The sequence below is a fragment of the Cnephaeus nilssonii genome (genome assembly GCF_951640355.1).
Source record: "Cnephaeus nilssonii genome assembly, chromosome: 7".
Taxonomy (NCBI): domain Eukaryota; kingdom Metazoa; phylum Chordata; class Mammalia; order Chiroptera; family Vespertilionidae; genus Cnephaeus; species Cnephaeus nilssonii.
In genome coordinates this window covers 94,745,261-94,759,450 of record NC_137078.1, presented here as the reverse complement: position 1 = coordinate 94,759,450, position 14,190 = coordinate 94,745,261, and the positions used below count along the sequence as shown (strand labels likewise).

Genomic DNA, 14,190 nt, shown 5'->3' with positions numbered 1-14,190 from the left:
ATTGCCGATCAGGGCCTGCTGGCCAATCTCTCGGTCCCTCCCCCCGGCCAGCTGGCTCCAATTGCCCGAGGAAGGTGGCAGCACCAGGGCCCCAATTGCCCTGCCAGTCACCCCAGACACAGAGGGCCAGGCCTAGGGACCCTACCCATGCACAAATTTCATGCACCAGGCCTCTAGTATTAAATAACATATCTTGTCTGGTTAGAACATAGTGGGTTTTTGTTTTTTTAATATATTTTTTAATTCAGAGAGGGAGAGAGAGATAAAAACATCAATGATGAGAGAGAATCACTAATCAGCTGCCTCCTACAAGCCCCACACTGGGGATCAAGCCTGCAACCTGAGCATGTACCCTGACCAGGAATCAAACTCTGACCTCCTGGTTCATAGGTCAACACTCAACCACTGAGCCATGCCGGCTGGGCCCTTTTTTTTTTGTAGAGAATTTTTATGAGTTTATTTGAGCCAAACTGATGACATATCCTGGGGAGCAAGATCTCAAATGTTCCGAACATAGCGTTTTCTTCCGCTTTTTTCTTTTAAATGTAATGGCATTCCACTACCCTGATAATATTTTTTTTAATATATTTTTATTGATTTCAGAGTGGGAGGATGGGAGGGAGAGAGAGAGAGAGAGAAACATTGATGCAAGAGAATCATTGATTGGCTACCTCCTGCACACCCCCCAGTGGGGACTGAGCCTGCAAACCAGGCATGTGCCCTGACCGGGAATCGAACTGTGACCTGGTTCATAGGTCAACACTCAACCACTGAGCCACTCTGGCTGGGCCCCTGATAATATCTTAACTCCTCCACATTCCTTCACAGCAGGGTCCCTAAGAAAGGCTTTGTGGAGGTGACCGAACTCACGGATGTAACGTACACCAGTAACTTGGTGCGCCTGAGGCCAGGCCACATGAACGTGGTCCTCATCCTGTCCAACTCCACCAAGACCAGCCTCCTGCAGAAATTCGCTCTGGAGGTCTACACGTTCACTGGGTAAGCGCCTGTGAGAGGGAGGGACGGGGAGGCAGCAGGCACATCTGGGCAGGAGGGGACTGGCGGGAGTTACATCCTCTCCTCTTGGCCGGAGGAGCTTTACCCGTGCAGCGCTGTGTTGGCTGTGACCTTTCGAAGCCAGCAGTCGGAGCCATCCTGAGGCGCCTTCTTTCCCCCTTGACTTCATGCCCCCTCGGTTCTTCCCGGGGCCCTTTCAGGAAACTGACTATTCCCCAGCTCTTGTGTCTTTTCCTGGAGCGGGACACTGAGAGTGACGTAAGTGATACCCAGCAAGGGGCCGGAGGGGGGGGGGGGGGGGTGTCTGCACCTGGCCCCGCCTGGCGTGAAGCCTGTGCTTATTGGAACTGACAGGTATTTGTGTTCCCTGCAGCTGAGTGTGTCAGGAAGCCCCTGAGTCCTCTCTCTTCCCTCCACAGGAGCAGCTGCCTGCACTTCTCCTTCCTGAGTCTCGATAAACACAGAGAGTGGCTCGAATACCTGTTAGAATTCGCTCAGGACGCAGCCCCGATCCCAAACCAGTATGACAAGCACTTCTTGGATCGTGACTACACGGGTTATGTGCTGGCTCTGAACGGCCACAAGAAATACTTCTGCCTCTTCAAGCCCCAAAAAACAGTGGAAGAGGAGGAAGCCTTGGGGGCATGTGATCTGGACTCCTCCCTGCCCCTGGGGGAATCTCGAGGGAAACCCGGCAGCCTGGGGCTCAAAGGGAAACTGAGCAAGCTGTCCTTGTGGATGGAGCGCCTGTTGGAAGGCTCCTTGCAGAGGTTTTACATCCCGTCCTGGCCTGAGCTAGACTGAGGGGCAGCGGGGAGAGACGGGAACTCCCAGACCCTTTGCAGGCCCTGCGCACAGGTACTGGCAGGACTCCAACTATCAAACGGACAGAGTCTAGATTTTAGATGATTCTTCTAGAGCAGTGCGAGAAGAACCTCTCCTTTGTCCTGCTTTGTCCTGTTCTAACCTAGGAGTGAAAATATTTTCCTTTGGGGTGTTCTTTCCTGTCTGAATGCCGCACTATTTAAAATAGACCGCTCATTCCTCTTCCCTACGGTCCTGTCCCGCGCTCACAGCCCCTCCCCGTCCTGTGTCTGTGCCCGGAGAAGCACAGATGCTCGCCCTGCAGCAGTACCAGGACGGAACCTCAGGAGCCTGGTGTGCTGGTCGCTGGCCGGGTGTTCACCCGCCTCCCCCGTGCCCCCACCCCACCCCCCAGCCGCTGTGCTTCTGCTGCGGTGCATGCTGTAACAGTGGGGCAGCCCACAGCAGCTTCTGACCCACGGCCTGAAAGGGGCCTGGATCCACGCAATCTTACGTTTAGCAGTCTTTCTGGCAGTAAGTGGCTAAAGGATATTTTGGGGGTATCCCCCTGCTGCAGTTTGTCAGCCATGGTTTTAAAAGCATAGGGATGAGCGGGGGTTCTGCATGTGAGTGGGTTTCTTCCCAAGGCAGGAGAGGGGAGGGCTGGGCAGTGACCGAAGTGACCCCTTCCTGAGCGTACCCTCAGCCGCCTCCCCAACACGAGAAGTAGACGAGAGGGATCCGCACGGCAAGAAGTACTGTACCGACTTGAGCCATTTATGCGTATGTTTTAGATGCCTTTCTGCCTCTGTCAGTCTTAGGGTATGGAGATTAGGAGCCATAACTTGAACCTTGTTCTCTGAACGTAGAGATAAGCTGCTATAAGCCAGTAGATGTTAAACTGAAGACACATTATTCCCACCTGCCACGAGCGGTGTCTCTTTAGTAAAATACCAGACACGTCTGTGTATCAAGGAACCTAACGTTTCTCAGCAATCGTATTTTGAGCAGTTACCCCAAAAGTGCTGTATCTTCAAGTCCTCATTTGTGACAAGTGAACCAAGACTTGTTCTAGACTCCTGTTTTGCAAAAGGCTTACTTTGAGCTCCTGGCCTGCATTTTGATGTCTCGTCTTAATCATCTCACTCTTAACTTACAGCTGCTCCACCAGTAACAGGGCCGTTCCTGGCACCAGCTTGCTGAGCTCAGGGTGAGATGGACGCCAGGCTGGATCACTCCAGAGCTGGAGAGCTTACCTTTTCTCTTTAGGGCAGAACTACCAGTGGGGTGTGGACAACCTCAGAGTGGTCTATTCCATTGTCAAAGCGGATGGCCCTTTAAGGGCAATTTGTAAAGTGAAAGGTCAAAATCAGTGATGGGACAAAATAAGTTAGTATTTTCTTTAATCATAACTGCTTTAAGCCATTTGGATCCCAAATGACTGAAATACCGAGCTACGGTGACAAGTAGTAAATTATTTGAGCCCAGGGATTTCTGTAGTTTCCATGGAATCTACAGCTTGATGGAAAAGGTGAAGAATCACTGCCAGGCTTCCTTCTCCACGTGGTCCTCTAAAAGCGGGTGCTTGCTCTGAGGGCCGCCTCTGAGGGCACCTGACCAGGTAGAAATGATCACGGGATTCATTCGGCTCCTTGATGCATCTGTTCTCAAAGTTATTTCCTGGGTCTTTTATGGCCAGGTTACTTAAAAGAGTATGCTTTGCTTTTATGGTAGATTTTAATTTCTGGTACTAATGGGATTCCTGACCATAATTTCTGAAAACCAAAACCTCACCAGATTGGATTTTAAAAATTTTTATCATTAAAATAAAAAGCACCTTCCATTTTCACTAAGAAAGGAAAGATAATAGGATTGAAAACATTCCTGGCAAATACTTCAGTCCACCAGTTCTACAGAGCTCTCTGGGCAGGCATGTCTGCCAGGAGGACACTGGGAGCTCTTACTTTAAAACGAACTTTACCCTTGGCCACCAAGCCTTTCCTCCTGAATGTTGTTCCCATTCATTCGTTTGCTTTTGTGTCAAATGTATGAGCCATAGTCTGCTCAGCCAATGCCACCATTTCTCTTCCTAGTGTATGTAACCACACAGACCCAGTTTTGGTTTCAACTTCCTAGTTGTCGAATACGTATCTTCAAAAGACAACATGGATGATTTTAGAGGTAGCTTTTTCTGGTTGATAGAGTCTACACATCATGTTTAGCAGATGCGGATGAAAACTGGACTTAAAAGTCTGTGTAGAATACACACCCACTTACCAAATATTTTTTTCTTGCCAAGGTGTCAGGGCGCGATTTGTCTAACACAGAGGTGGGCACCCCCAGCTAAGCTGGTTCAGTGAGCAAGGCTGCCCTAATTTCCACTGGCACCATGGTCTCGCTGCCATCACTCAATGACCGTGAAACTTGATTGTGGTTTTCAAATATTAGGTTGATTTCCTCCTCATTCAGTACATAAATGTTTTCCTGATACAAAGAGAAGTGGGATCGGAATGTGTTTGGATGATTTGCTTTGTTTGGGAAATGGGATTAGAAACAAACACTCAAAAAAATTTTAAGGAAAACTCTTTAAAAGCTGATGCAAAACATTTTACCAAATGAAATGTTGCTCACATCCAAATACCTGCCATTGTCCCTTGAAAACAAACGCAGCGCAGAACTGCTGACTCTATCTGTTCAGTTTGTAATTAGACTTCTGAGACAGATCTGAAAAGAAAGTGGATATTTTGCACTTTTGATATTCTTAGGAACAAATAACTTATTTGGCAAATGGTGTCCTTTTTATGTTGTTTTTGTTTTGTATTGTGAACATAACTAAAGCTGATGTTATTTTTGTTTTAAGAATATGACCGACTGGAAACAGAAATAAACTATTTTAATGTGTGATGATTACGGGTAGCTCCTGCATGGAGATGATTTATCGTGGACACATTCCCAGCGAAACTGAGTTTGCATGTAACTCAGCACATGCTTACGGTCAGCACTTGGCCACTGCAGATTTCAGGAACTCCTGTCCTGGAGGGTGGCAGCTGGAAGAGCAGATGATGCAAAACAGCTTGGGGAAGGGTCTCAGAGGGCTCTTGGGAGGCCAGCGGGTGTCGGCTGGTTTAGAAGGCATTTTGCGTACCCTCCTGAGCTTTTGAGTGGGAAGTTTATTAGGATCTTCGAGTGACTTTCTTTCAACGCCGCGGTGGGGAACACCCGGCCCCAGGGCTGTATAAGCCAGAGAAATAATCTGGTCTGGCCCTGCCAAGGCAACCGCAGGCAGGACTCAAGATTCAATCTCAGCTTTTTTCATAGCGACATAAATTGATATTAAGTGAATTATATTAAGCGAATGATGTTATAAATATCCAGATGGCCCTTGGCAGAAAAGAGGTTCCCACCCTGCTTTAAAGGAAGATACTATAGAAACATGGAAGGTTTATACAGCATTATTTCATAGTCTTTTTATTTCATTCCTCCAATTTTTAGATAACTTTGAACTGACGTCTCCATCCCTTCCCCCTTTATCCTTCATCATCTTTCATTAAAGGAAGAAATCAGCACAGCACAAGTGCTACTGCTTTGTTAAGTTAATTCAGACTCCTTAGAAATGTTAGCTGTCTGGATTCGAGTTCTGCTTTGTGCCCTGATTGTACAGCCACCAGTGACACTTGGAGCAGAAAGTTTTATTGGCACAAACACTTTAGTACTGGCAGATGCTTGAGAATTTGTCCTCGATGCGATCTGTTCTATGTTGACGAGCACGAGGTTCAGACGACTCTCACTTTGGGGAGAACACACAGCATCTCAAACAGCAGGTTGGCTGCCAGGAGGGCCGTGTTTCCTACAGAGAAGTACGCCCAGCGTGAAGACCACCTCCCAGGCCGCCTCTCAGGACTGCTCAGCCTCCTGCCCTCTGTCTTCCTTTTCGGGGTCCCGCCTTCCGTATCTTTTCAGGGCTGGCCAGCCACCCTACAGACACGCTTTCCCTGGCATTCTGCTCCATCAATCACTTGGAAATAGTATTTTAAAATACAGAAGGTTCTTTGTTTACTCTCAGAAAGGAAACCTATCATAATGGCATGTATTGTATTTATTATCCATCCTCTGAGGCTAGTAGGCCTAACTGTAAGGTTTTCTAAATTAAAATTATGAGGCTGGCATCTGCTTTGAGCCTCTCTCCTAAGCCAACTAACTCCCCACTTTATTAATTAGTAACTAGTATTTATCCTTCGGGAATTCACTTTTCCTGAACTATCAGGAGGATGGCCATGCGCCACCCTGTCACTAAACTGCAGGCTTGTTCCTGCCTTTTGCTGACGAGCGGGCAAGCTAATAATACTTAGCAACCTCCAGGGGTTTTGTTAGGGCTCATTAGCTGTGCCTGTAAGGTGCGCAATAACAGGTTTATTTTCTTCACTGCAGGACGTACTCAGCAGGTTCCTGAGTTACGCACAAGGACCCGTCCATCTGCTACCTATTCACTAGATTAATAAAATCTGAACTAGCAGCCTCCGGATCACAGGTTTCTTGTTTACTCACCAAAAGGGTCGTATGGCGGTGAGACTTCCACAAGGTCACAGCCCACCACGTTCAGGCCTTGACAGCCCCGGATGATCTCCAGAGCCTGTCCACAAGCAAGCCACGTGGGAATCATTGACCACGAAAGAAAAACAGCGGAGGCCTCCGTGGCTTTCTCCCAACACGTGCCCACCTTCTGACTCGGAACCATTGCTTTCCCTCAGTAAGCATTTACCGGCTGCCAGGCGCCCTGGTGGGCATCACAGCTGACCGATGCCCAGTCCCTGCTCCCGGGGGCTCCACAGTGTGGTGATGGGGACAAGCAAGCCAATCATTTCAATGGCACGCACTGAGGACTTCAAGAAAAACAAGTGGAGCATAGGATAGGAACACGTAACAGCCGGAAGAGGTGGGGAAGGCCTCCCCAAGGTGGAAACACTTGGCGCAATAAGTTGACAAAGCAGCTGAGCAGCGGAAGGGCAGCGCAGGCAGAGGGCAAAGACGAAGAAGTACCCCGGGTCGGACACGGCCGGGAGACGGGGGCAGGAGGGAAGGGTAGGAAGAATCGCTCTGTCTCAAGGAGTTTCCATTGTGCAGGTGCAAAGCCCAGAAGGACGAGACGCTGAGGAATGAGGTCTGTGTTTTAGAAATCTCTGGTGGGAACGGAAAAGGGCTTTGAAGAGGCGGTTGTCACCATCCTTTCTTAGAGGGTATAAGACAATGGATTGGGTTTAAGCAATCTTCATTTCCTCACAAGAGACATTCGAGTACCTACCATTTATCTATCAGGCACTACGCTAGGCTCCAAGGACAGGGTAGTGCACCAAAGGCCTGCACCTCCTGCAGCTTACCTCCTCGCTATAACCACGCTCCAGGCCTGCCGCCCTGCCTTTATGCTCAGCACATCCTATGGGGAATTATTTAGGTGGTTCTAAAACTCTTGAACTACCTTGGTAGCTGGTTAATCCCACTGTGCATACTTTTTTAAACTCTAACCCCAAAATGATAGGCTTAATGTCCTTGAGAGGGGTACTACAACATTGTTCCCAGGGACCAACTACAGCAGGACCAGCAGCAGGAAAATCAAGTGAAGGACTGTAATATCCCGATAAGAAATGAGGGCCTTGCCCGGCCAGCGTGGCTCAGTGGATAGAGCGTCAGCCTGCGGACTGAAGGGTCCCGGGTTCGATTCCGGTCAGGGGCATGTGCCTGGGTTGCAGGCTTGATCCCCAGTGTGAGGCCTTCGGGAGGCAGCTGATCAATGATTCTCTCTCATCATTGATGTTTCTCTCTCTCTCCCTTCCCTTTCCTCTCTGAAATCAGTAAAAATATATTTTAAAAAAAAGAAAAAAGAAATGAGGGCCTTGGTTAAAACTCAGTCCTCAGGGAGTCAGTATTCAAACCTAGGGTGGCCCCGAGAACAGTAAAGGCCGACGTGCCTGGCTTTTAAAACCCTATCCTGGGAGGGGAAAGGGGATAATGTAATACTTTCAACAATATATTTTTTTTTTTTTAATCACTACTGTAAGAAAAGGAAAAAAAATCCTGTCCTGATTCCCAAAGATTCACCACAAGGCCCAGGAAAGCAGGGCGTTAAAAATCCTCACCCCCAGGAACGGTCACCGGTGGAGCCTCCGTACCTGACTAGGGGTGAGACCAGCAATTTCCGGTGTCCCTGTCCCTGGGGCATAGGCAGGATCCAAGCCGTCAATATCAAAGCTGATATACATGGGTTTGCCTCCCATCTGCTGCCTCACTTCCGCCATCAGAGGAACCAGCGACTTCATCCAGCAGTCTTCAGCCAGGACCACCCGGAAGCCCTGGGGACGGAGGCATGGATGAGTGGCAGGTCATGGCTTCTGCAGGGCACACTGCCTGGGCATTTCCCTGTGCCAACCCCAGGCTACACGCTACGCGCCCATCACATTGGACCCTGAACCTTCATGAGGAGGGAACTATCACCCCATGGTACAGGTGAGGAATGAAGGGCCGATGACGGGTGAGGCAGGGAGAAAGTCAAAGCTGACCTACGGAGACGGGATCAGAGAGAAGCTTGGGGCTAAAGCAAGAGCGAGAAACTCGGGACAGCTCCCCCGAGCACTTCTGAACAGCTCTGTCCACAAGACCGGCCTTTGCATGGGGACTTGGACTTTTCCTGTTGGGTCTTGTCGTATGTTCACCTGGGAGCCACTCTGCCCAGGGGGTATGAAGAGGAGAACTAAGGTGTCCCCTCGCCTCGGGTGGGGACCTCCCCAGCTCTTTTCCAAGCCAGCAACACCCCAGGGGTTGGTTCGTCCCTGCTAGTCTCCCCACCCCTGCAACAGGAGGCCTCCCCTGCCCCATGAACTAGCACCCTCGCTCCTCTCTGCTGCACATGACCCTCCGGGTGTAAACGCAGCCTTCCTCCCCTTTTCTGAACTTGCTTATGAAAGCCCCTGTGGAGTCCATGGCTGCCGCTGAGTGAGCAGTGGAGAGGAAGGCACTGTGCAGGCGCGGGACAGAGGGCAGGGCATGCAGTCTGTCACCTGGTTCCGGCTGTATCTGTAGGGATCCAAGGTCATGGAAGAGCCCCTGATGCCAATCTGTACTACGCGCTTACAGTCCAGAAGTTTCTCCTCCACGCACCGGCGGAAGGGCGTCCCGTGATAGATCTTCTCTCCCAGGGCCTTGTCAGCCGTGTCCGTGTGAGCGTCCACGTGCAGCAGCCCCACAGGCCCGTGCCTGGTGACAGCGGGCAGCTCAGAGGCCAGGCCTCCTCCCGGGGACTGAGCACAGCCACCCTCCAGCCCAAACCTCGATGCGGGTGCAGAGCCCAGGAGGGGAGACCTGGCAACAGTTACAGGCCTTGCAACTGGTTTCTGTCTTCAAATGACTTAGCATCTCAGAGCAATAAACTCAGACAAGTGAGGCCCAAAATAGACATGTGCTTCAGCTGCCACCCACTACCTATCACCCGGAAGTTCCTCACTTATAGATGGGGAGAGCTGGGCGGCTGACACCGAAGGGTGAGCTCAGCGGCCATCCTCCAGCTGTAGCCCCGAGAAGCAGCCTGGACCCAGCTCTCCCACCATCATCTTCATCAACCCTGCTAGCCACCCAGAAGAACTATACCATCCAAAGCAATGCTAGGCAAATGCAGCCTCGAGAAAAGACTGCACCCACCCACCCCCAAATCAGAATTCTACCCACATGTCTTCCCCCTCTCTGAATTCTGGAGCTGCCACCAACGTGGCCCATCTGTCCCTTCTCAAACTAATTCACAGTTAGTCAATCCCTGGTAGATTTCTGCTACGGGGAAAGCCAGCTTCTCCCAGCTTCTCTGGGGCAGGGGCCCTTGCAGGAAAAAAACCAGCGCCGCTCCTCCGCAAGCAGCACCATTGAGCCTGTCAATGTTTAGGGTTGGCCTTTGAGCAAAACAGAAACAAGTTAACTGGGGTTTGGGGCTCATCTCCCCAAAACAGAGGCAAACCCTGAGCGTGCATCCCAGAGCAGACCCAGGCCAAGGGCAGGCGGCCAGAAGTGTTAATAATAGTCTCGACTGCTAGCGGGTGACTGACAGGGACGCCTGGAGCCCGACCTTAATTTTGATCCGCAACAGCACCTCAGTCGGGAAGTTCCAATCACCCCCGATAACTTGAGCCAGCAGAGGGCACCTGATGCCATCTGGCAGCAAACAACTCATTTCCCAGCTCCTGGATTTTGAAACCTTGCTTGGGCCCAGATAGTTGGGACTTACTTTTTTGCCATGGCTTGCAATATAGGATATGTGATTGTGTGATCTCCACCTGCAACGAGAAAAAAGAAAATACCTGAATGTGGATAGGAGGAGAGGACTGTGCATTACACAGAACAATCCTCAACTTGCCCAATTCTGCCCCCCTTTCTATTAGACTGAAGAACTACAACCCCAGCTAAAATATGATTTTATTCCGAGAGGAAAGGGACACCGGGTGTTTGAAATTACATTGTCATTTAAAAGAAGAAGTTAAACAAATTAAGGCTTACAAGTGAAATGCCCAGAACTGCTCTGTCCAATAGAACTTTCTGCAATGAATGGACATGTTCTGTAAATGCACTGGTTAATATGGCGGCCACTAATCACGTGTGGCTATTAAGATGGGGCTGATGCAACTGAGGAACTGAATTTTTATTTTAATTAAAGCAATAATTAATAATTTATTAATTATTTAAATAATAGTTTAAGTTAATTTTAATTTAAATAGCCACATGCAGCTAGTGGCTACGGTATTGGATAGCACAGGCCTAGAAAAGTATTCCTATGCATACCTATTAGTCATAATAGGCAACATTTATTGAAGCTCTAAATATGCCGAGCACAATGCTGGGCTATTTGTATGAATTTTCAATATATGTCTCTCGCACAACAGAAAATGGTAGGTGTTGTTATTATTCCCATTTTACAGATGAGGGAATGAGGCCTAATGCAGCAGCAGGTGGAGCTGCAACTTCAAACCAGGCCATCCAGAAACCACTATGCTCCGCAGGCTCTCTGCTTTGGCAAGCATTCATTTGCTATCCCGGAAAAGGGCGGTGTCCTTTTAACTATTTGTGACCCAGAGAGAAGTAACTGCTGCAGTGAGAGGGGGCGGGGAGGGGAGGGGAACGGAACGCGTCCAGATACACTGATGCAGACCCTGCGAAGGAGGAAATCGCCCTGTTCTCTCAAAGTCATTAGCACAATGTCCTTGAAATAGTTCAAAGGTCACAGCGAGCCCCTGTTGGCCGCCTTCCCCAGGCCTGGGATCCAGGGCTGGGACAAAGGAGAAGTGGGTGAGGTAGGTGATGCAAAATTTAAGGGATGCCGAGAAACTCAGTAATCAAGAGAAATACTCTTTTAAGGTAACATTAAACCAAAAAAAATTTCATGAAAAAAAAAACACCCTGATCCTGTCCCCCAGGCCCCTTTTCTCTGACTTTCCAGGGAGCCAAAGCAGCCGCCTGCCCCCCCACCCCCACCCCGGGCTCTCCTGTTGCTTTTTCTATCATAAGCCCCTCCTGGTTTCACTGTCCCCAGCTTTAACAAACATACTTTTAAAAAAATAAAATAAAATAATCCATGACGAATTTTAAAGAAAGATGGGACCAGTAACAGTGCTGTCCTAAGCCATAGAGGAGCCTGAGGCAAAAAAAAGGAAAATCCGGAATACTGTTGCCTTTTGGGGCACCCCTTAAATTTTGCACAGAGGCGAATGCCTCACACTGATCTAATCCTGCCTGTCACACTAGTTCAACATTTACATACCCTCTCCCCGGAGATTAGGATACATGCATTAATAATGGGCTCCGTGCTCCTGTCCCCACGTTCCCAGTGGCTTGCCCTGGAGAAGCAGCTGTGTTGGACGACAGGCTAAGCTCTCCCTGAGCACAGCCAGCTGCCCTTGCCCTTGCAGATGCCATTACCCAAGGTCAGAGGCACGCAGCCAGCAGCCACGATTTTCTGATAGGCCTCTTGAATTAGGCGGCAGCTGTCCTGAAGGTTGTAAAGATTGACATTCACATCGCCAAGGTCTGCAACCATGAGGGACTGGAAGGGGAGGGCCCCCGTGCTGGGGTTGATTGTCCGAAGCATCACTGATTCTTCCCGGATCCGCCGGGGTCCAAATCTGGAAGAAGATGGAACGTCCTGTGAGCATCCCTAAAGGCTTAGAGGCCCCATCTAGGGAGGGGCTTCTCAGCCTCTGGCCTGGGGGCATTTGGGGCTGGATGTTATGGGGGCCCATCTTGTGCGTTGTAGGATGTTTAGCAGCATTCCTGGTCTGTTCCCACTAGGGACCAGTAGCACCCCTTCCCGCAAGTTCTGACACCCAAAAATGCCTCCAGACTCTGCCAAAAAAAACCTGGGGGCAAAAAACAAAAACAAAACCCTGATCAAGAATCACTGTTCTAGCCCGGCTGGTGTGGCTCAGTGGATAGAGCGTCAGCCTGTGGACTGAAGGGTCCCAGGTTCGATTCTGGTCAAGGGCATGTGCCTGGGTTGCAGGCTTGATCCCCAGTGTGAGGCCTGTGGGAGGCAGCTGATCAATGATTCTCTCTCATCACTGATGTTTCTCTCTCTCCCTTCCCCTTCCTCTCTGAAATCAATAAAAATATATTTAAAAAAAAAGAATTACTGTTCCAGGCTGCATATTGAAGAGATTAAAAGGTGGGGGACATGTAATATTCTCAACAATAAAGATAGTTTTTTTTTTAAGAGAGAAAGAATAAAAGCACAGATTTAGAAGCCCACCCTTCACCAACTTACTAAATGGTATTGGATAATTTCCTAACCTGTAAAACAATGACAATACTTACCTTACCTCATTGTTGTGAGTTAAATGAAATTACCTATGCAAATGGCCTTGCACTTGGTAGACTTTTAATAAAGTGGCATTTATCATATAGACCGGCAGTCAGATGTATTGCTGCTGAGCTGAATCAGAAATAGCTGAAGCTCAATAATTAGAAAAATGAATTTTACTGCCTCTGACTTGAATTTAGAAAAATTGATTTAATTTGAGCAATTCTTCTTTTTTAAATTGATTGATGAGAGAGAGATCAGTTTATTGCTCTACTTATTTATGCATTCACTGGTTGACTCTTGTATGTCAGGAGATGGAACCTGCAACCGTGGTTTATCAGGTCTCACGCTTTAACCAACTGAGCTAACCGGCCAGGGCCTTAATCTGAGCAATTATTGCAGCAGGTGACCCCGGGTTTAGGAAGGGGCTACCAGCTTCTTCCGTGCTCAAATGGACCCTGCCACTGTGCGCTGGCGTTACCCCCAGCCTCCACCCCCGCAAGGCTGGGGTTCACGGCATGGAGAGGCTCGGGGCGGAGAACCCCCTTTTCTATACCAGTGAAGCCAGTCATGCTTGATGAAGAAAAAGGGAAATCAACTCTCAACCCATTAGGGGCCCTTTGGAGCCAGGCGCCCCTTCCAACCTGACCCTGGGTGAGCAGAGGCACCCGTGCGTCTGCCGGGTTATCCAGCCACGTGTCCCTTAGTCCTGGGGCCTTACCTCGCCCCGGGCCGGTTGGAAGTCCCCGTGTCCAGGGGCACCCCGACGAAGGCGGCGTCCAGCCCCTCCGGGGAGGCCTGCACCGGCAGCCGCATCATGGAACAGACGCCCACCGGCCGCGCCACGACCTCGGAGCTGGGGGGCAGGTTCCGGGGGGCGTCGGAGGCCTGGCGCCTGGGACCGCGGCTGTGGTCGCCGAGCCCCGCGGCGGGACGAGCGACCCCGCGGGCCCCGGGGCCCCGGGCGCAGCGGGACGCCAGCAGCCGCAGCATCCCCCCGCCGCCTGGCCCAGCCGGTCCCCGCGGCGACCAGGGCGCCTGTGCCCGCGCCAGCGCCGGGCTCAAAGGGCAGGGGCGCCGGGGATCGAGGGAGGGGGAGGGGCCCCGGGACCGGCCGTCTCTCCGGCACCCCTTCCTGGACTTTGGCCTCTGGCTTCTCTGATGAATGAAGCCAGGCCAGGGCTCCCTACGCGCGCCCACCGGCCCTGTCCGGGTGTGTCTGCGCCCCCCAGGACCTTGGCAGCTTCTTCTACTCAGAGTAAGAGGTTTTTGTTTTTGTTTTTAAATATATCTTTATTGATTTCAGAGAGGAAGGGAGAGGGAAAGAGAGACAGAAACGTCAATGATGAGAGAGAATCATTGATTGGCTGCCTCCTGCACGTCCCCTACTGGGGATCGAGCCCGAAACCCAGGCATGTGCCCTTGACTGGAATCGAACCTGGGACCCTTCAGTCCGCAGGCTGATGCTCTATCCACTGAGCCAAACCAGCTAGGGTTTTTTTGTTTGTTTGTTTTTGTTTTTTTAGAGTAAGAGTTTTTAAAACACG

General features: G+C 50.2%; 2 protein-coding genes across 4 annotated transcripts in view; one reads left to right on the top strand and one right to left on the bottom strand.

Moving 5' to 3' along the window:
- Positions 1–4,725, top strand: part of DNAJC16 (DnaJ heat shock protein family (Hsp40) member C16) — a 30,115-nt gene extending 25,390 nt beyond the window's left edge. Inside the window, exons 14-15 of one of the 2 annotated variants that reach the window (XM_079777746.1) lie at positions 832–999; positions 1,437–4,725. In XM_079777746.1, coding sequence (XP_079633872.1) covers positions 832–999; positions 1,437–1,821 — 553 coding nt within the window. In that variant the 3' untranslated portion in view covers positions 1,822–4,725. Of the gene's footprint in view, positions 1–828; positions 1,000–1,436 lie in introns of both variants that reach the window. The other variant, XM_079777745.1, reaches the window with a different exon arrangement.
- A 330-nt stretch (positions 4,726–5,055) lies between these two features.
- AGMAT (agmatinase (putative)) lies at positions 5,056–13,636 on the bottom strand (the record flags this gene model as incomplete). Of its 2 annotated transcripts, none has more annotated exons than XM_079778411.1 (7): positions 5,056–5,668; positions 6,367–6,451; positions 7,986–8,165; positions 8,871–9,066; positions 10,082–10,154; positions 11,767–11,969; positions 13,365–13,636. In XM_079778411.1, the coding sequence occupies 7 exons, from the start codon at positions 13,634–13,636 to the stop codon at positions 5,595–5,597; spliced, it is 1,083 nt and encodes a 360-aa protein (XP_079634537.1). In that variant the 3' UTR covers positions 5,056–5,594. The 2 variants fall into 2 exon arrangements, with proteins under 2 accessions (XP_079634537.1, XP_079634538.1); XM_079778412.1 differs by having other exon boundaries at positions 10,082–10,130.
- Between the last annotated feature and the right edge of the window lie 554 nt (positions 13,637–14,190).